The following is a 21,802-nucleotide window of genomic DNA, read 5'->3' on the forward strand; positions in this document are numbered from 1 at the left end:
CTTGAAAAGTGCTAGGATTTGTTCAGCATGTTTAATTCTACAGAGGCAGAGAAAGATCTGGAATAAATACTTCTTTCCAATCCATCAAGAAACTCACTGATAGCAACAGGAGTTATGCATTTGGATCTGGGCAGCACATGGCTCCACGCCACATTCAACTTACAGATTAAAAATAGAATCTGTTCCAGATGCAAAATAAGGCATGTTAAACCAACTGCCTCTACCTGAGACGTGGAAACTAAATCTAAGGACCACAGCCATGATCTAGGATGATGACTTGACCCACATAACCTGTCTACTGTCACTTATGAAAAATAAGCTTAGGGAATATTCTTGGAACCTTATAGGAATGCTTCCACTCTTTGCTATGTAGCTTTTATTAACATTCCATCATTTAGTGGAGCAATTATTGTTTTCCAAAGCTGATTCCTTTCCTATCAAGAGCATCAGAACATCTAGAAACAAAGTAATGGGCAATCTTTCTAAAAATACACAAACCTACATCCTGGGAAAGAAAGTAAAAACTAACAGTGAAACAAAATTCTGGATGCACAAAATGAGGTACATTATTTTAAAGGACAACTTTCAATGTAGACACACTAAGGACCAGGTGACAGATTGTGAGTCAAGAAAACACTGTTTCAGTATTAAAAAACAGTATCCTGGATTCTTCAACATTCTGGCAAAAAGTGGGTGGAACTGAGTTGTATCAGCAAGTGTTAAGAGTATAGTATTTTCCATCCTGGAATCGATTAAGTCGTGGGCAGGTAATTTGAAAATTCTACATAAAAAGAAAGCTCAGCAGTCTGGGAAGGGGAAAGACAGGATTAGCACCCACTGAGAGTCCATGAACACGAAGGCTTGTGAAACAAAGCATCTACTCCGCGGAAATGCTCATCAATCAGCTGTCAAGCAAAGGGGGAAGTCACCTCATGTTCAGAGCAGTAAGCTGATGAAATGAGTCACCAAATTCCCATGATAGCTTGGCTGGCCTCTTCCTTTCCACGCAGCCCCTGGTCACCATGGAGCCAGAGCCTTCTCCGCGGGAAAGCAGGCCGGCAGAGGGTGGTGACCGGGCTTCCAGGAGCTGCCCTCAGAAAGGGTGGGAAGAACATGCAGCCAGGGTGTGGGGGAGAAGCCATACCCCACAGTGACCAGCCTACCCCAGGGAGGCTGCCCTGAGAAGACAGGGAATGTGCTGGAAGGGACCTGTGGTCCAGAGAGCGGTGTTCTGAGACTTGGCCTGCTTCCAGGCCCTGCTGAGCTCCTCCACCCTCACCACTCAGTCTGACCAGTCTCCTCCTCAAAAGTTCTCCAGAGCCTCCTCCTTCTGACTTGACCCACATCCCCAGCTGGCCCCAACCTTCCCCCGACGCGTCCTTCCTTCACTCAGATCTGCCCAGGACACAACACTAACATTTTCAGCGGCTCCCCAACCCCTTAAGGCAATGTATAAGACCCTTCGCGGTCTGGTCCTGCTCCCTGTTGGCTTCACCTCAGACTCCTTTCCCATGTTCTCTGTGTGAGCAGAGAGCTGGAGTGTGACTCCAGCTACAGTGTCATGCTTTCTCTTTCCTTCATGCCACTACACAAACTAATTTCTGTGCCTCGCATGCCCTTCTGCTTCTCCATCCATATCAAGTTTTCATCAAGTTTCCATATCAAGCTTCCCCTTGAGGAAGCTGGGTAGGAGACTGGGAATGAAAGTAGATGGCTCTCAGGGCTAACTCTGGGGGTGGTGGCAGTGGTTGCCTGGAGTGCTGAGATGGACCCACATCCAAGTCTCATTCAATGAGAAAGGGCACTGTGATGGATTAATGTTGCCTGCCGTGGAAGGCTGGGGAGAGGCAGTCACTGCATCTTTGCCAGTTTGTTAGGTGCCACATCTCTGCTTCATAATTACACTGAGTCCACTGAATCTTGAGACTTAACCAGCCCTGTGTGAACTGCTCTGTCACTGGATGTTCGGCATCTTGATTCCTGGAGTAGCCTCTCTCATTCTCAATTTTCACATCTAGCAAAGGGCTGGTACAGAGTGGACATTCCATTAATACTCAGTAAGTTGGTGAATGGGACAACTTCTGTCTTCACCTTTTCTAGCTTTGGGAGCATTCCTGTCATCAGCTTAAAATTCACGATATCAAACAATACCTTTTATTGGCACTAAGACAATTCCTTTCATGTGAGGACATGTTCTGAGTGCTTGGTAAATGAAATATTCACAACACACAATCCCCTCCATTTTTACAGGCTGAAGTCATAAAGACTGTGGCCACCATATCTTACCATCCCAGTATCCCAGCTCAGTCCCTCAGCATCTCCATTTTAACCATCACTTATCTGAATCTTGAATTGGGGCTTCCCTGGTGGCTCAGATGATAAAGTATCTGCCTGCAATGAGGGAGACCTGGGTTCAATCCCTGGGTCAGAAAGATACCCTGGAGAAGGAAATGGCAACCCATTCCAGTACTCTTGACTGGAAAATTCCATGGACGGAGGAGCCTGGTAGACTACAGTCCATGGGGTTGCAAAGAGTCAGACATGATTGAATCACTTTCTATCTGAATCTCTCCAGATCCACTGACCTCATTTCACAGGATAACAACCAGAAGGACAAGAGTATTCTCACCTGTATCCCTGTCCCCAGGTACATGGAGAAAAGACTGCAGAACAGAGCTGGGTCATCATAAAATGGTCAGAAGAGGGTGACGGAAACTGGGAAAGACACTCATGGCATCACAAAGCAATCAGCACTGCAGTTCATATGAAGACAAGCTGTCATCTGTTTCAGCCACGGCAATCAAACTTAGCTTAGATACCAAGGAGTTAAAATGTGAATGGGCTGAATATAAATTCAGACATCCAGACAAATAAATGAAATATTGATCAAGCACTTACTCTATTTGCAGCACTGTGCTAGGGAGCTGAGGGAGATGTAAAGAAGTCCTACAGGTGTTGCGAGGATATCAGCCTATGCCATCTTCCTGGATTACCTGGGTGAGGATATGTGGGTTCTAATGCCTGTCAAAGAGATTCTTCTGAGTCACTTTCAAGGATGCTCTAAATCTCATAACTAATTATATTTCACTTTTCACTTTGGCTGCTAGGAAGCTCAGAGCCAAATTAACTGCCTACTTCTAGCAATTGGACATGAGCCTATAATTCATAATGTTCGATACTCTCTTAAGAATGACTTTTTTTCCTTTCATTCTAATTTCATCATCTACTTTTTTTGAATCTTATAATGTACTATATATTTCTGCTTCCTTCCTTAAATCCTTTCACAGAATGAAAAGGAAAATATGTAAAAACATTCTATAATTAAGATATATCCTTTTCACCTAATGTATCAAAGTAGAAAAGGGTGTCAGGGTCTTACCTGTCCTGCTGTCGTAGGTGTCTTGTAAAAGGGAGCACTCAAGGGAAGATTCAAACAAAACAAATAAAATGTTTAAAAAGAGAGAGAACCAATCAAATGCTAAAGATCTAGCCACAAGCCTATTGGCAAATACAATGTTTTCCATACTGACTTTTCAATTCCTTCTTTCTTCAGTTCAGTTCAGTTCAGTCGCTCAGTCGTGTCCAACTCTTTGCGACCCCATGAATCACAGCACACCAGGCCTCCCTGTCCATCACCAACTCCCAGAGTTCACTCAAACTCATGTCCATCGAGTCGGTGATGCCATCCAGCCATCTCATCCTCTGTAGTCCCCTTCTCCTCCTGCCTCCCATCCCTACCAGCATCAGAGTCTTTTCCAGTGAGTCAACTCGTCGCATGAGGTAGCCAAAGTATTGCAGTTTCAGCTTTAGCATCAGTCCTTCCAATGAACACCCAGGACTGATCTCCTTTAGAATGGACTGGTTGGATCTCCTTGCAGTCCAAGGGACTCTCAAGAGTCTTCTCCAACACCACAGTTCAAAAGCATCAATTCTTCGGCGATCAGCTTTCTTCACAGTCCAACTCTCACATCCATACATGACCACTGGAAAAACCATAGCCTTGACTAGACGGACCTTGGTTGGCAAAGTAATGTCTCTGCTTTTTAATATGCTATCTAGGCTGGTCATAACTTTCCTTCCAAGGAGTAAGCGTCTTTTAATTTCATGGCTGCAGTCACCATCTGCGGTGATTTTGGAGCCCAAAAAGTAAAGTCTGACACTCTTTCCACTGTTTCCCCTTCTATTTCCCATGATGTGTCCCATCTATTTCCCTTCTTTCTTAAAAACACACAATTTTGAAGATAATTTTGGCATTATAGAGCCTTGTTCCCTTCTTCTCCTGATGTGGGGATAGGTAGGAGAAGTTCTGCCTCTTCCATTCTTTCTTAGGAAATAAGATGAGTTTTGTCTAGGTGGGAACACACATGGGTTGATATTGGTAAACAGGGAAGACCAAAGCTAATTGTGCTAATCAAACAGAATGCTTTTAGGTTAAGTAATTACGGAAAATTATCTGCAAGACTGAACTAATCCACAAAGCCAGACACTTGAGCAAAACCCAACTTATCAACTACACTTCTGGGACCAATCAATGTAAAAGGGAGACAACGCCTACCTCTTTTAAGGGAAAATGCTTGGCATAAATTTACTGTTTGGGTTAGTTTTTGCTAGGCCAACAGCCAAAACCTCTACCACTATCCTTAATTAGTGCTAGCAGTCATGAGGGAGAGAGATAAATTCAGGAGCAGAGCTAAATATCACATCCCAGGGGATGGAATCATGTCTGCTGCTGGGAACAGCACAAGACATAAAAGCATTCTCCCAGGGCGACACAGTTACTCCTGTAATTCATCCTTAACCTGTTACCTCTAGGTCCTTCAAAAGATACCAAAACGCTGCAGCCAGTACCCAGCCATCTTCTGTTGGAAACCCATTCAGGCCCAGAGGATAGAACTTAAGAGGAGGAGTAGGCAGAACAAGCAACTAGGCAGATGCTGTGATTTAAGGTACATCCCCAAACCCAGTCTACCACCAAATTCTGAAAGAGCTACCTATAGAATCTTTCCTTGAGTGCCCCAGTCAAACCACCTCTCTGGGGGTGGGAACAGGCAAGACTTTGGTATCTGTTTACATTTTGACAGATATGATCATGTGCAATTAGCTACCTGGTACCCAGAAGAAATCAGTCCTGGGAGAATGTAGTGCAGAAAGCTTGAAAGCACAAGAGGGTTCCCAATCCTCTTCAACAAATAATTATCTATCAATGGTCATGTGCCATAACTATGCTGGGCACATGAGAGTTAAAGATGAAGAAGACATAATCCCTTGGGGAGGCTGATGCATGAATGTTTCATTTCAATACATGAGAAAGGAGGCACTTACCTGGAGGGCCAATGGTTAAGACTAGGGGTGCAGGTTTGATCCCTGCTCAGGGAATTAAGATCCTGCATGTTGCATGGTGTGGCCAAAAATTTATGTTGTTGTTGTTTAGTTGTCTCTAACTCTTTTGTGACCCCATGGACTGTAGGCCACGAGGCTCCTCTGTCCATGAGATTTCCCAGGCAAGAATACTCGAGCGGGCTGCCATTTCCTTCTCCAGGGGATCTTCCCGACTCAGGGATTGAACTCATGTCTCTTGCATTGCAGGCGGATTCTTTACCACTGAGCCACCAAGGAAGCCCCCCACCCCCTCCCCACACACATATATTTAGAATGCCTAGGAGGATGGACCTGAAAATATGTATGTGTGTGTGTGTGTGGTGTGTGTCTGTGTGTGTGGTGTGTGTGTGTGTGTATTTGTCTGTGGATGCTGATTACAGCCATGAAATTAAAAAATGCTTACTCCTTGGAAGGAAAGTTATGACCAACCGAGATAGCATATTAAAAAGCAGAGACATTACTTTGCCAACAAAGGTCTGTCTAGTCAAGGCTATGGTTTTTCCCGTGGTCATGTATGGCTGTGAGAGGTGGACTGTGAAGAAAGCTGAGCACTGAAGAATTGATGCTTTTAAACTGTGGTGTTGGAGAAGTCTCTTGAGAGTCCCTTGGATTGTGAGGAGATTCAACCAGTCCATTCTAAAGGAGATCAGTCCTAGGTGTTCATTGGAAGGACTGATGCTAAAGCTGAAACTGCAATACTTTGGCCACTTCATGCGACGAGTTGACTCACTGGAAAAGAGTCTGATGCTGGGAGGGATTGAGGGTAGGAGGAGACGGGGACGACAGAGAATGAGATGGCTGGATGGCATCACCGACTCGATGGAGATGAGTTTGAGTGAACTCCGGGAGTTGGTGATGGACAGGGAGGCCTGGCATGCTGTGATTCATGGGGTTGCAAAGAGTTGGACATGATTGAGCGACTGAACTTAACTGAACTGATATACACATATGCATTTATGAGAAAGGATAAGACACATGATACCCTGAGAGCATAAAAGAGGGTCACTTCCTCCAATCTGGGGGTTCACAGAAAACTTCCTACAGATGACACAAATTAACAAAGAAGTTTTTAACCTGGACTTCCCCAAGGGGATCCATGGTTTAGAATTCAGAAGATTTAAGTACTTGGGAGGGAAAAAAATTAATCTTTTATTCTCAATAAACTTTAACTGGAATGAGTATTTATTTCAAGTGTGTATCTGCTGCTGCTAAGTCACTTCAGTCGTGTCTGACTCTGTGTGACCCCATTGATGGAAGCCCACCAGGCTCCCCTGTCCCTGGGATTCTCCAGGCAAGAACACTGGAGTGGGTTGCCATTTCCTTCTCCAATGTGTGAAAGTGAAAAGCGAAAGTGAAGTCACTCAGTCGTGTCCGACCCCTAGCAACCCCACGGACTGCAGCCTACCAGACTCCTCCATCCATGGGATTTTCTAGGCAAGAGTACTGGAGTGGCTTGCCATTGCCTTCTCCGAGTGTGCATCTAGGTAGGCACAAAGCACAGAACTATTAGTAGGCCCTGTGACTTTGTCACCTATGGAAATCATAATAACATATCCTAATATAGTTGTTATAAATATCTTAAGACACTGTTTACATTTATCACTATTTCAAAAATGTGGTAGACAATAGAATTATTGCTAGACTTCATTATTTAATGCATATTAAAACAAGAAACTTACATCATTATATTGCAATTTGTTTTTTAAAATATTCTGATAACTGGATTTCAATATAGTTTCCCTCATAATCTTATGTATTTGATTTTGTGCATTAATAAAAATATTACTGACAAGGGATTCATTGACTTCACCAAACTGCCAAAGGGATCTTCTCCCCTTCAAAGTGTCAAGATTCCCTGAAGAAGATCAGTAGGAATCAGCTGATGTGAATAAAGATTGAGAAAGCAATGATGAACCCACTGGTTCAAATAGCAGAGACCCTTGGTGGCCACTTGGGCCAAGTTCCCAGGAGGGGACTATGGATCACAGTTGGCCTCACAGGGCCCCAGAGATACTGAACTTACATGGCAGTCTGAGGATCAAGGTAGAAGTGTCCCTCTGCCAGTTAGGACAAATCCCATCCGCTTTGTGTTTCAGTCAACATCCTTGGCCACAGAGTTCAGTGTATCTGGGTCACTGGTATGTTGTGAAATACATACACTCATAGCTTCCTAAGAATATTCAGTATTTAGTGACTATTTCACCTCCATAGGCTTAACGCTCTTGGCAGCACACATGAGCTTCCTGAGGGCAAATACTATGACCTACTCAATTTAATAGCCTCACACAGGGCACCTTCCATCCAGTAAGTGCTTAATCTAGTTCTAATGACTTGACTGAAATGTATAAATTTACATGTCTCCCCTTAAATACAACTTGTGATCATATTCTGGCTCATCTGCAAGAAGTGATTACAATTTTAAACTCTTTTTAGCTCCTTGGGCTATATTAAATGGATGCTTCCCTAAAATTAACTTCCTCATTGCAGCCTTGCCAAGAATGACACCTTGTAAAGAAGCCACTACCAGGGACAATGGATTCTCTCCTGGTTTATTTTCTATAGTAGAAACTGAAACACATGTTTCAGCTGTGCCAGGCTGTATGTGGTGGCCTTAGAATGCCTAGGAGGATGGACCTGAAAAGCAAGTTATTGCTTACAGTTTAAAACTCAATGCAGAATCAAGAGGAAAAGGGAAAGTGAAAGAGAATAAGAGAAAAGAAAGGCCTTATTTGGAAACTGAATTACATAATTACACACTAATATCTGAGTTTTGAAAGCACAGGTGACCCTTTTATTATTTACACAAGGCAATAAAATGCATGTTATTAATACAAATGTGGAATATATTCTTCTATATGAGATATGTTTTTGAAAAACACTTCACAGTTTTGGGAAGAAAGAACTAACCATTAACTTCCAGGTCCACTACAACAGAAAGTATCACACCCCATTCTCACTGAGAGGCCAGCGTTGTTACAGTCAGAAAAGCTTTCTCTAACCTTCAGTAGACAAAGTGAAATTGTAAAGAAGACACCTTTCTAAAATGTTTCCATACCCTCTGGCTTGCAGGACTTCCTGATGAGTTGACAAAACATCAGCATTCATAGAATTCTTCACTACTCATTTTTTATTTTAAAAAATCACAAAAGACTCTTGAGAGACCAATGTCATTAATTCTTGAAAGTCAGAGAATTGGGGTATAATTTCAGAAGTCCTACAAGTCACACTGAAGTTGGTATTTCTTAAGAAACCAACACAACAAAAACAAAATTTCAATCCATCAAAGGCAACAAAAATCCCAGAATCTGCACAGGTGACATAGCAAGTATCAGAAGCAAAGTCTACATTACATACTGAGTGTTCTGTAACACTGCAAACCAGAGGGAAAACAGACTTGTGGTTTTCAGGCCATACTTAACAAGTATCACGCTTCTTAAATTTCAAAAACCAGAGTACAAAATTTGATAAGCTATCCAGACCTTGAGTTCACACATAAATAAAAATGAGCAATCAACAGAAAATATACGAAATGAGCCTATTGACTAATGTCCTGTCTTTTCCAATCGAGGGTCAGGCCCATTCAAACCCAGTCACGTGAGGATGGATTCTGTAAAGGTCAATCAAAGGCAGGCTGAAACTCCAACTGTCTAGCTGACCTTCAGAGCTTGTGACAAATTGCTATCAGTCAATGTCAACTAATGACAGGAGCTCTTTGGCTAATCAATTGTTCTAAAAATGATCAAGAAAACTACTCACAGGACAGCTCATTTTCACATCAATGCCTCTGAAGTATGAAAAGCTCATTTTTTGAGTTTTTAATAAGCTCATAAGTAAAGCAGTTACTTGGTAACAGAGGTCACCTTACAGAAAAAGACAGAACCTTTGTCTGCCTTTTACATATTCTTTTATTACCATATTATAGTAAAAATATGCCATGGATATGCCACAGGGCTACATAATAAAGTAGGTAACACTTCATCCACTTTGCAACACATACTTTTGTATTAGAGGGAAATCTATTTGGGAGTAAATAATTTCAAATGAATTTTTCAGTTAAGATGAAAAAGAATGACCAAGTTCACTAGGGATGTACCCCTGGTTTTAGTGAGAATATGCACTTTCTGTGAAAATACTCGTGGCCAAGTTCATGTCCCTAAACAAACAGTTATGCCTTTTAGATTATGCAGTTATTTTTCTTTGTTTAAAGACAAGCTGCTTTCATGATGCCTGAAGTCAAGCAAATGGAGAACGGAAAACAGTTATTCACATTTGATGAGTCAATAAATGTAAGGTGATTAGAGTACAGGGTGTTCTTGGGAAAAAACAATTCTCTGTCCATACATCTAATTCAACATATTTGATAAGTTAGTAATATGGAACTTTTTGATAACATGGATTGGCAGAGTGTAATAACTTCCCCTTTCTTTTTTTACACCTGACTTTTCCCATCAGGAAATCATTTTCCTGTTCTGCCTGCCACTGCAAGCAAACACCACATTTGAATTTGCAGTCAACATTAAATGTAACTGAAGCACGACTCAGGGCAGCAGTGGCCCAAGGGCTAAGGCCTGCGATCACAATTATATTCTACTTTTCTCACCAAAGTGTATTTTGCAAAATGCATTCTAGTGCTATTGAAATAGAAGACATTCCTGGAGAAGAACAAGGCTTAAGAAGTAAGTGTGAACAAATATAAGATCATTTAAGTCACCTGGACCAACAGACAAATAAATGAGAAAAAAAAAGTCTACTTTTTTAGACATTTTTCTTTCTTTTCAGGGTGCTTAGATTATTATAACTATTTTGTTTATAAAATAAATTGGGATTAAAAAAAGACAGAAAATAAAACTGTTTCAAAACAAGCAGTATTTACTTTGTGTCTTCATCTGAAAAACTGCAGATTACAGATTATATCCTAAACCTGAGTTGCTACAGTAGTTTTTCAAATTAAAATATCTTCTGTGGCCTCAACTACTCTCAAGTTGTCCATAGGAAAGAAATAAAGGAGGGAGGGCAACACTTGAGCCAAGCCATAATTGGAAGTATGTGAAAAATGAAGTGTCAGTTTGGTCAATAAAGGGCAAAGGTCAAGGGGAACTGCAGCCCAAACTCTGTGCGAAATTGCTCATTAAGACATCCAATCAGAGAGCTCCTTCCCACCTACCCCATTATTCATCAGACAGCTGACTGTTTCAAATACTCGGGTTTGGGCTGTTATTACTTTTCTTCTTCATGTAAAAAAGGCGAGCGGGTATATAAACCGTTGCTTAGTCATCTGGAACAAAATGTGGCCCTTCCCTACCTCCCTCTCTCCACTCCACCCGCCTGCTGCCCCCCGCCCTGCTCTCACCCAGCTCTGCCTGCTGGCTTCACAGGTCTGAAATGACTGCCTCCAAATTCTCTTCAATAATAAATGGAATTGCCTTCTGCCTATAGGTTGCCTGAACGCCTACAAAAGCTGGTGTGCAGGGGGGAGGGGCAGTGGGAGGCACTCGCAACTACTGATACATTATTGTAAAGAAACAGCAGTGCTTCTCAATGGTTCCTCTTTAAAGAAACATCCTGATTTTGCATTTTTTGGTGGGAGCAAAGGTACCATTGTTGATCTGAGCCCTGGCCCCCAAAGAAGTTCATGAGTGGGTTTTAGAAAAATTCGAGAGACCAGCGAAGTTCTTTGGGGTTGAAATGTTTCACGTGAAATTTCAGTGTAGAAATCAGACTTTTTCTTTCTCCTCACAAAAGAGGAAAATGAGATGAGCTTGAAGTGGGAAATGTTCTGCGAGAGAAATGTCCTTACTTGTTTTCTAGGCTCCTCTTCTCAAGTCAATAAATCTTTGAATGAGTGCAATGGTGGAGGCTCTTCATACATAACACAAATTAATCATATCAATCCTCCTGCTCCACTGTAAAGAGCTCAATCATCCTTCTGCTTAGCACACAAAACTGGATTCTCAGTCCCCAGCAGAGTAGAACCTCCCTGAAGCTAACGCTGATTCTGTTTCATTCACAGCTCCATCACCCGATTACAGACAGGAGGACCAGGCCCAGGGCAGGCACTAGGAGGCAGAGTCCTTGAATTGATAACAGAGAGAATGGCCCTCGCAGGATCTGTTTTCCCATTTCTAGGTAACATCCCAGGATCACATCAAATAGTGGCTTGGGCTCTGGAGTCAGACTGCATGGGTTCAAGTCCCTGCTGTACCACCAGCCAGGCTGTGACTGTGGGTAAGTCTCTCAGCCTCTCTGGACCTCGGTGACCTTCTCCATAACATGAGTGATGAAATACCTACACTGACTGACAGCCCATAGTGGGTTATTTTATTATTTCATTGCTATCATGTATTCATCTCTCTTGACTTTCAACCCCAAAAGGAGACTTGCCCAAACTCAAAATGTATAAGCACAGCTAAGGGTGCTCTGGAAGCCCTGGGGTGGTGGTGGGGGTTTGCTGTGCTGTGCTTAGTCGCTCAGTCATGTCCGATTCTGTGTGACTCCATGGACTGTAGACCGCCAGACTTCTCGGTCTGTGGGGATTCTCAAGGCAAGAATACTGGAGTAGGTTGCCATGCCCTCCTCCAGGGGATCTTCGCAACTCAGGGATCAAACCCGGATCTCCTGCATTGCAAGAGGATTCTTTACCATCTGAGCCACCAGGGGAGCCCCAGAGCGAGGGGAGCAGTGGGAGAAAAAATCCATGAAGAAAGCACCAGATTTGCTTGGTGTTCTCCCTGTCCAAACCACATGCTTACTAGAATAGACCCTGATTACGATCAGTAGGGCAGCTACACCCAGTAGGATAAAAAAGACACATGAAAGAGCCCAGGATCTGCCAATGTGTCGTCTTATGTCCTGAAAACACCACATCCTAAAGCAGTTACAAAGGCAAGAGACCAAGATTCTGGAGGTGGCTGACAGTGACTCATTTCAAGATTTCTGAGCTCTCCTTCTGTCTCTTCTGAAATGGGAAAAATAGCAAATCATCGACAGGGCAAAAATAAGAATCCAATCTCATATCTCTGGACAAGCTTTGAGGAAAGTTAAAAAGTAGACAAAAATCAATGCTGCAGCCACAGCAGCTGAAACCCCCAACCAAATACAAATGTTAGGCCTTCCTTATAAATGCCCATTTAAAGGCGCTTCACTATTGAACAATCAATTTCCTGCAAGGGACCACAGGTGTTAATATGAAATGAATGTAGATGCCATAAGAAGAGTTGCCATGATGAATAATTTGAGTTGGGGAAGAGATATATTTCATAAATCAAGCGTGCATGTTCAGTCACTTCAGACACATCTGACTCTTTGCAACCCCTAGGAATATAACCCTCCAGGCTCCTCTGTCAATGGGGATTCTCCAGGCAAGAACACTGGAGTGGGGTTGCCATTTCCTCCTCCAGGGGAATCTTCCTGACACAGGGATTGAACCCACATCTCCTGCATTGCAGGAGGATTCTTTACCTCTGAGTAAATCATGAATAAACACTAAATCCCCAAAAAAGAAGAGTATCGCTGGCATCTTCTTGGTTATATACCTCATGTATATTCTTTTCAGAATGACCAGCATTGGATTCTGTACTTTATGCTTAGGTTAAAATGTAGACTAAAACTCCTCTATCAACTAAAACTCCTCTGTCAACTCCTCACAAGATTCACTTATTTGTCTAATTATCAGGTTCTCAAAATTCCTCAAACCGCTGGAACTCTTTACTAGGAATTGTTAATGTATTTTGAAATCTGTCAGAACATTATGATTTCCTGGATGACTGATTTTCTTTTCTTTACTTTGCAAGTCCGAAAGAACAGGGCTCAGTTGAGAGTCTGTCACATGCCTACCTTGCACTGCAGACAAGGTTGTTTAACAGAAGATCAAAGCCTAGGGGATTTTTTTTTTCTCTTTTTTTGTACCTTGGGTGCCATAATAAAGTGGCAAACATTGAAAACGAATAAGGGAAAAAGAAATGCAGTACAAATAATATAGTAGAGAAAGTTTTAAAATATGTATTACTCCCGTCTGTGGGGGAAACACCTCTCTAGATATGTTCTTGACAGATTGAGTTATTTCTGTCTATTGGGTATGTATAAAGACATATTTATGGATTTATAAATCTTTTGAAGAGGGCTGTTATTTACCCAGTTGACTAAAATGGACTCAAACTGTGTAAATAACTATTTAGGACATGCACTACAGGCCAAATGCTGGCACAGCTTACACATCCATGCCTGCCAGAAAAGGCAGACAGGAGAACACGGGAAAGCCACTGTGTGCAGCTAATCTGAAGGCTGCACAAAGATCCAGCTCCACAGGTCCCAAGGATGGAAGAAAATAAAAAAAGAGCTGAGAAGGGTCGTGGTTGGCATGGAAATGCACAGAAGTTGTTGAAGCAACACTTCCAGGCATCATTCTGCATTTAGCAGGGAATAAATCTCACTGCCCAGGAGAGCCTGTGGGGAGGGGCAGAGGGCAGAGAAGGTGCGACTCCTACCACCTCTGTGGTCCAGCTGGTGGGCGGAGTCATGGGGGTGTGTGTGTGATCAGCACCAAAAGCCTTCCCATGATGACTGTGGAAATAAGTGACTTTACTTCTTTGCTAGAAAGAGGGCATGATGAGAAGAGTCTTAAAAAAATAATCAGGAAAAGCTTCAGCAAACTGCCCAGCTCATCCAACCTCCTGTTCCTCATCTGTCGAATGGGCTAGACCTGTTTTATCTACCGCCCAGGACTGCATGATTGTTTTCCACAGGTTCTATTTGAATGAGACAATTTATGTGAAAATGCATTAAAAAGAAAAACAAGCTGGTGGTTTTTATATGAAAAAACAAAGAGAAACGATGTGAATGGAAAACTCCTGTAATGTGAAGGATATATGGCTTACAATCACATTCATTATTATACTGGCCTTTGGAGGACACTCATTGAAGGAGAAATGAACCTGAGAAATTCCTGATTCCTTGTTCTGATGCGTCAAACAGGAAGATTGGGATGGGGAACTTGTCCTCTGAAAATCTTTGTATCTGAGGATGTTTCTGTTTTAAATTAAAATACATTGTAGCAGTTTACATCCTTCAAAGTAGCAGCTAAACTAGGGGCCTGCTGGGTGATAAATTCTTTTTAAAAAAGCAAGACATGAAAAAAAGAAAAAGAAACAAACAAATGAAACACTAGTCTATGACCCCACATAGCAACTTTGGAGCACAGCAGAAAGAATTGAGATTCCACTTACACCTTTCGAAAATTCATGGTACAAGCTGAATTCTGAAAGTAGGGCTTTCTATGGAAATGTTGACCTCACCTTAACTACAGCACTGTGAACAGTGACACCATAATGTATACATACCCACACTTGAAAGGAAAGAGGCCCTGTGGATTTATGCTGCATATAATTCTGCAGTAAAAGGCAGAGGTCAGAGGTTACCTGTTTCTGTCTCAGCTCTGAACAAGTTTACTATTCCAGGCTCCATTTTTACTAGACTTAGAGTTGTGATGATGTCAGCAACTTCTCTCTGAACAATAAAATATCTCAAATGCTTATAATTCTATGCGTAGAAGTTATTCCCAGTCCAAATAGCATACATGTACCCACCTCCCAAGAAAGGACTTTCCTGTTTCTGTTATTCCCTTCTCTAGGGGAATCTTCTTGACCCAGGACTCCTGCATGGGAGGCGGATGCTTTACCATCTGAGCCACCAGAGAAAGTTTCGCGTTGTCAAACTAATCATGTTCAATTCATTGCAGACGTTGCAATTCTAATTGCATAGCCCGGTTTGGTTAGAAAACAAAATTATTTTGTTGGGTAACAACACTCCAGTGAAACATGATCATAAAAGCCGATTTTAAAAGTATGTACCTACTGTGGGCCCAGAGTAAACCTCAATAAAGCCGTCTTTTTATATTCAGGGAGAGAATACTCTTTTAAACTTTGGTTGCATGAATTGAACACAAAATCCCCTGCAGTAGGTCTCATCAAAAGCAGTACAAGACATTTAAATCCTCGTTCACCTTATTGCTGAAGCTGAACTTTATGTTTAAACTTTATCTCCCACCAGTGACAGTCAGACATGCACATCCATGGGCACCCAAGTACACACAGGTATGTGCACTCCAAGAACCACAGTGACGAAATTGATTTTGTTGCTTTCCATCTCATCCTAATTCCCTCTAGCCTGACTTTGCCACGAAGTCAAGCACTGAAGAGATCCAAATAAGTAAGTCTGGAAAAATGGCTTCAACCCAGTGAAGAGAAAAGCCCAACATGGTTCCTGAAAGGCCCACTGCCTCCTAAGCATCTTAAGATATCATTCAATTGGAATCCTAGAGGATGTTTCCTCACGATCTCTCGAAAAGCCTCTAACGGAAAGTAATAATAAACTTTTTAAATTTCTATAGCAGGGTATTCGTGGCATGCTATTTTCACACATTCAAACGTCTAGTCAGCTTCTTTCATCTCAATTCACTGACCCTGTTTTGTAAAGGTGGCCAGGTGACAAGCAGTTAGGTAGCTTGAATGGCAGAGAAAGAAGAAGGGGATTGGGGTGGGGGTGGGGAATAAGATAAGATGAACCAGTTCTCATATTATACAGGGTTTACATTCTAGGAAAAATTGTATAAAGAGTCACTCACTAGACATTTCTAATTTTTCAACCCTGGGAAATGACACAAATAGCAAGAGAATCAAGAACAGCTCTCCTACCTTGCTCACTGCTGTTATCCCCACTGTGTGACGTGTGGCCCCCGCTGGAAGGGCCTGGGGTTCCTCCTGAGCGGGTGGATGCTGTGTCATCATGATCTCTGTTCCAAGAGGGCTGTGGGGGCACAAAGCAGACATCTGAATAGAGTGGTCTGTTGATGGTGGAGAGCTGGAATGGACAACTCCACCATCTTCCCCATCCCCCTTCACCAATGGTGCCAGCTCAGAGCTCCACTGGAGCATCTAAAATTTGCCAACCTCTGCTTCAAAACTAAATTAATATCTACCGATAGTTAAGCATAAGTAACGGCATGCTTTATTACTAAGGAAAGCAAGATCATTCCAGGCAAAGAAGGGGAGGAGGAAACGTTGTTCTTCATGCTGACTATATTTTTAACATCCACCAACCCCCTGGCACAACAGTCTGCTACTCTAAAAATGCAAAATGAGAGTGGTGGTCTGCAGCACTGTGCTGAGCAGAGGCTTCTGATTCATCCTAGAAGACAAACATGGCAGAGCTTTTAAGACCTCACAATTAGGCCAGGGTCCATAATAGCTGTATGTGTCAGCTGTTTGCCGGATGGTACATGGCAAATGGACCAGGCACAGGGACAAAAAAGAAATGAGAATAACAATAGGTTCACATGGACTGTGTACACTCAGCCCCATGCCGAGCCTTCTTGTACTATTGAGGGGAAAACAGATGTTGCTTCTTATCACTGGGTGCATTTGAAAGTAACATTAAGATAGGAAAAAAAACTGGCTGTAAATTAAATTCTTGGGGAAAACAATCACGGTGACTCTTCTCCCAAATCTCCTGTTATCACCCAGAAAAGATTTTAATTAGCTTTCAGTGCTAGCTTTCAAAAAAACAGCCTTGTGAGTCACCAGTCATCCTGCATAGTAGGAATGATGCAAAGTAGAAAGCAGATTCTTGGCTAGGAAGGGATATTTGTCTTCAAGATTATCAGTGGGACAGCATGATGATCTTGTATGTAAAATATGTCTATATCGTTTCGGTCATTGAATGTCATGGTTCATGACTGTGTAGTAGTAAAGTTACTGACCCTCCCAACACTTTAAATACACCTAACAAAACCAAAGGGCCCCTTGCTTATTTCTCAAAAAGTAATTCCACATCCCAGAGGAAATGAGAAAAACTGAGCAGGTCAAAATGTTTCAGACATCCAGGGAAAGAAAAGTAAAGATTGCCATCTAAGAGGCATGATAGACCAGAGTTGAAGGAAGAGGTTCACTGTTCCTGAAAGGGATGCTTGCCTGCGACCTACTAGATCATCTTGGCCAGAAGATTATGGAAGCCCCCAAAATGAAATAAAGTCACAGAAAGATACGCGCCTACTTGTATGTTTGATTCAACCATGTATGCATATTCTAAAAAACAGTGCTAATTGATCTGCCGATTCTGTGATTGAAAGATATGTGAACTGTGAAAGAAACGCTTCTGACAAACACGCATTCTGTAGCTTGCCAGAAGAATGCTGTAAGACGTAATCTGGAACACATGCTCAGAATGCAAACAGTTAATGCATAAATTTTCAGTTTGTACAACTGCAGCTCTAAAAGGGGGACTTGTTTATTCAGAGCACTGCAGAAAGAATGGTACAGCACCCAGGGGACAGACAATGCCAGGCACAAAACCCCGGTGTCTCAACATGTAAAAGGATGTTTTTCTATGTGCTACAAATCCCACTTGAAAATATAATTAGAAGGAGAAAATGGCAAACTATTGCATTAACTGTAATTGAACAAAAGACCAGCAAGGCATGTGGGAGGCTGCAGGAACCCGTGGGAGTTTCAGGATGCATGAGATCCTGCAAGTGACATCTCCTGGGCACACTCATTTTATTTATGTTGTCCCTCACTACTATTGTGGACTGGTGATCTGACTTGTAATTAATAGAAAAGCTAGTGATAACAAGCTGAAATACAGAGCAACAGACTAACCTCATCAGAAGCATGTTTGTTAATCTGATTAAGACTGGGACTCCAGAAAGGTGACTTCGAACCAAAGAATGATTCCGTGTTACACAGGAAACTGTCCTCCTCTATGCTACAACAGACCTGATATATTCACTATCTTTTAATGAGCTCCACTGATTTATTCAACTCTGCTCTGCTCCCTCCCCCACTTTTCTACTGTGCAGGATGTAGATTAATTCAATGCTTAATTGTTTAGTAAATTCAATTTTCCACATTCTATTCTGCATAGCTTTAGCTAAGGTTCTTAAATCTTCAGCAGTGAGCCCTGAGCCCAGTGTTTGTGATCTGTGCCTACCTTTTTTCATCACCATTTTTCTTCATCCACCACTTAATTCACCATGAAAAGATTTTCCTTGCTGGAAATTCTGATTCCGCTATGATCTGTGAGGCATTCCGATTCATTGCATTTTCATTGTGTTGGGTCTTAGATGCCAGGCTCCTCTTTTCTCACAGCTATCGCCACATTATACAGGCATTCATGCAAGAAATGTTGGATTCCACCTCAGTTTATCCAAATTTTGTGCAACCTATATGTTTAAATTTGTGTGCTCACCAAAGGTAGGAGCCAATCTTTTCCACCTAATATCATTCTTCTCACAGCCTTGCTATTCTGGTAAGGCCTGAGAAACCTGAATGCACTTCTCTGCAAGGAAATCTAACTTCTGTGGTCCTCCCTTCAATTAGCATTTGGGGTATTAGCATTTCAAGAACGGGGTAGTCATACAAAACTAAGCATTAGGAGAAATCCACAAGGTTACCAAAACAGAACAAGAATTATGCTTAGTTCAGTTCATTAAGCGTGATTAAAGTCTAAGTATCAGAAATAGCTCATGAAGTCTTCCAGTACAAATATGCAAGACGGACCTAATCAGAAAGAACTTCCACCAAATCCACCTACCAGAGAAGCTCAGTTACAATAACATATTTCCGTGACTATACGCAGTTACACCAAAGAACATCTTTATTATTTTTAAAATAAAATGTGTATTTGATCATGTCCATATATCTGTGAAGCTGTGAGTTGCTTGGGGCCACTTGTAAAGTAAGGCTGACAGAATAAAATCAATGATGCATTGCATTAGATGTATAGCAAACCTTAGTCATCATTCTAAATTAAGTCCCAAAGAGCCTTTTTCTTCAAGGTACATAATTTCAGAGTAAGCAATGTCTAAGTTCTCATTTATTAGAAATCCATTAAGACAAGGGGTCCTAATCTAAAGTCCATGGACCTCCTATATAAGACTTCAGCTGGGGGTCTTATATTAACAATAATTGTATTATGTACATACTTGGGTTTTTCCCTCCTGGGTATAATGTCCATAACTTTTCACCAGATTCTCAAAGGGGTATGTGATTCTTTAAAAGTTTAAGAATAATTTATCTCAATTTTCACAGGGCTAGGTAGAAAAACCAGGGCTGGAAAGACACTGAACATCACAAAGTCTACATTCTAACGGACACTGAAGGTCAATAGTCCTCCAGACATAATTTCATGTGTCATAAACGGAGGCAGCTAGCTAGGGGCTTCCCTCCAACAGAAAGTTCTTGTTGTTTAGTCACTCAGTCTTGTCCAACTCTTTGCGACCCCGTGGACTGCAGCACGCCAGGCTTCCCTGTCCCTTCACCATCTCTTGGAGTTTGCTCAAACTCACATCCACTGGGTCGATGATGCCATCCAACCATCTCATTCTCTGTCAGATGACATCATCAATGTATAAATATATCACACAATATGGAAATCAGTTTGATTCCCATGCCTGGCTTGTCTAGTTCTGGGGCCACCAGAAGACAGCCATTTTCAATATGCAAGCAAGTCTGTGATTCTCCCCATTTTTTCTCTCTTCAACAGCTTGAACACTCCCATTCCTTCTACCACTTCTCAAGAATGTTTGAAAGAAGGTTTTTCAAGTGATAATAAGCTAAACTTCAAGTGGTATTTTTTATTGATAAGGCAACTGTACTGGTATCTAGTAGTAAAATTGAAGCAACAGCCTCCTTAACTACAGGCTCCTCCAGGCCAGGGATGGAGTCAGAATCTTCTCCATCTTGTTCTTTCCTGTTCTCAGCACAGTGTATCACGCACACTCAGGACTCAGTACTTAGAGAACACGAACATACAGTCCAGCACTTCAGAACTAAACTGAGTCATTCACTAATGACTGTTCCACTGACACTCCAACAGACAAAGTAGCTTTTTTACCTTCTTCTTCCCTTCATGATTCCTTTTTCCATTTACACCTTAATTTTGGACATCCTTCAGGGAGGTTCTTGTATCACTTTCCATGTTTTCCTTAGACGGTTCCTTTCATGACTGTGATGTGAGGTGTCATCCCTACGCTATGAACTTTGTGTCTCTGGATATCTTCTTTGGGCTTTAGACTTGTATGCCCAGTTCCTTGTGAAATGATCTCCATGCAAAGGACTTAACAAGTCCAAAGTTAAACTCTTCATCTCCCCACCAACCTCTGACTCAGTCTTCTTTGTTCTTGATCCCAGTGGATGTATATATAATCCCATCCATCTATGCTATAAAACCATCCATGAGAACCATGCATGACACCCTTCTCCCTCTTGCTCTCTCTCACCAACTTCTTCACATCAGTCATCAAGTCTTATCCATTTCTCTCATCTTTCACCTCAGTGATTACTGTTCTTGTTGAGGCCTTCCCAGCATTAAAGAATTCAATTCAAATTATTCCCTAGTTAAAAGAGTTCAATTTTATGATAGGAACCAGTGCCCATTTTGCTCCCTATTGCATCCTTCATACCAAACACAGTGCCTGATACTGGCTGGCACTCAGGAAACATTTATTGAATGAATAACTGGTCCCCTACTGCCTGTAGAATACATTCTGGGGTCCTTCATAGTCTACCCCCTGGGGATCATTCTTGTCCCTGTTTCTTGTGCTCCAGCCTGTGATTTCTTTTTTTTTTTTTTTATCTTTCAATATTTATTTAATTATTTATTTGGTTGTACCAGGTCTTAGTTGCACCATGGGGGACCTTTTTTTTTTTTCTCCAGTTGCAGCATGTGGGATCTAGTTCCCTGGCCAGGGATTAAAACCAGGCCCCTGCATTGGGAGTTTGGAGTCTTAGCCCCTGGACCACCAGGGAAGTCCCTTCAGCATGTGATTTCTGATAGATACATTCATCTTGTCCTTCTGGGCCCATCCTCATCCTTCTCCACTGCCTAGAATGCCCTGCTCTGCTGTACCTGGCCCCTGATTACCTCTTACTTACTAAGTCACAATTGAGATATTACCTTCCCCAGAAAGCCTTCCCTGATACACACACACACACACACTTCCCCCAGGATGAATGAGGCTCCCCTTACTGAGCACTTAGAACCCCTCACTCACACATCCATTATTTCACTCTCGTATAGTTCCATGATGACCTGCTGAGTCTGTCTACAATTCTACACCATAAATGTGCTGAAGTCCTGGACTATATCTACATTCTAATGCCCTCTATCCCAGGAGAATGTCTGTACCACACTAGACACAAATATGTTTTTCAATGAATAAACGAATCACTTAAGTGATTTATAGAGGATCTCTGTTGTCACCTGATACTGTGATCTCCAACATTAGACATTATAAAGCATCGAAAAAAGACGTGCACAATTTAAAAACACCTCCCTTCTATTCATACAAACCACTATAAAAATGTAATAGTTGCAAGATAACACAGGCAAAAGAAAGTAAACTTGCAGCCAGACGTATCCTAAACCACTT

The 21,802-nt window shown here is 41.9% G+C and overlaps 1 protein-coding gene across 5 annotated transcripts in view; it reads right to left on the reverse strand.

Annotated features, from left to right (window-relative positions):
- The window catches only part of MEIS1 (Meis homeobox 1), a 148,438-nt gene that overhangs the window by 102,414 nt on the left and 24,222 nt on the right, over window positions 1–21,802 (reverse strand). For all 5 annotated transcript variants that reach the window (XM_088841293.1, XM_055400802.2, XM_055400801.2 and 2 more), the window contains one exon: window positions 16,068–16,179. In XM_088841293.1, the coding sequence (XP_088697419.1) occupies window positions 16,068–16,179 (112 nt within the window). The remainder of the gene's footprint in view (window positions 1–16,067; window positions 16,180–21,802) is intronic.

This window comes from Moschus berezovskii, chromosome 11 (assembly GCF_049115385.1).
Source record: "Moschus berezovskii isolate FMDL1 chromosome 11, NW_MosBer_1.0, whole genome shotgun sequence".
Lineage (NCBI taxonomy): Eukaryota > Metazoa > Chordata > Mammalia > Artiodactyla > Moschidae > Moschus > Moschus berezovskii.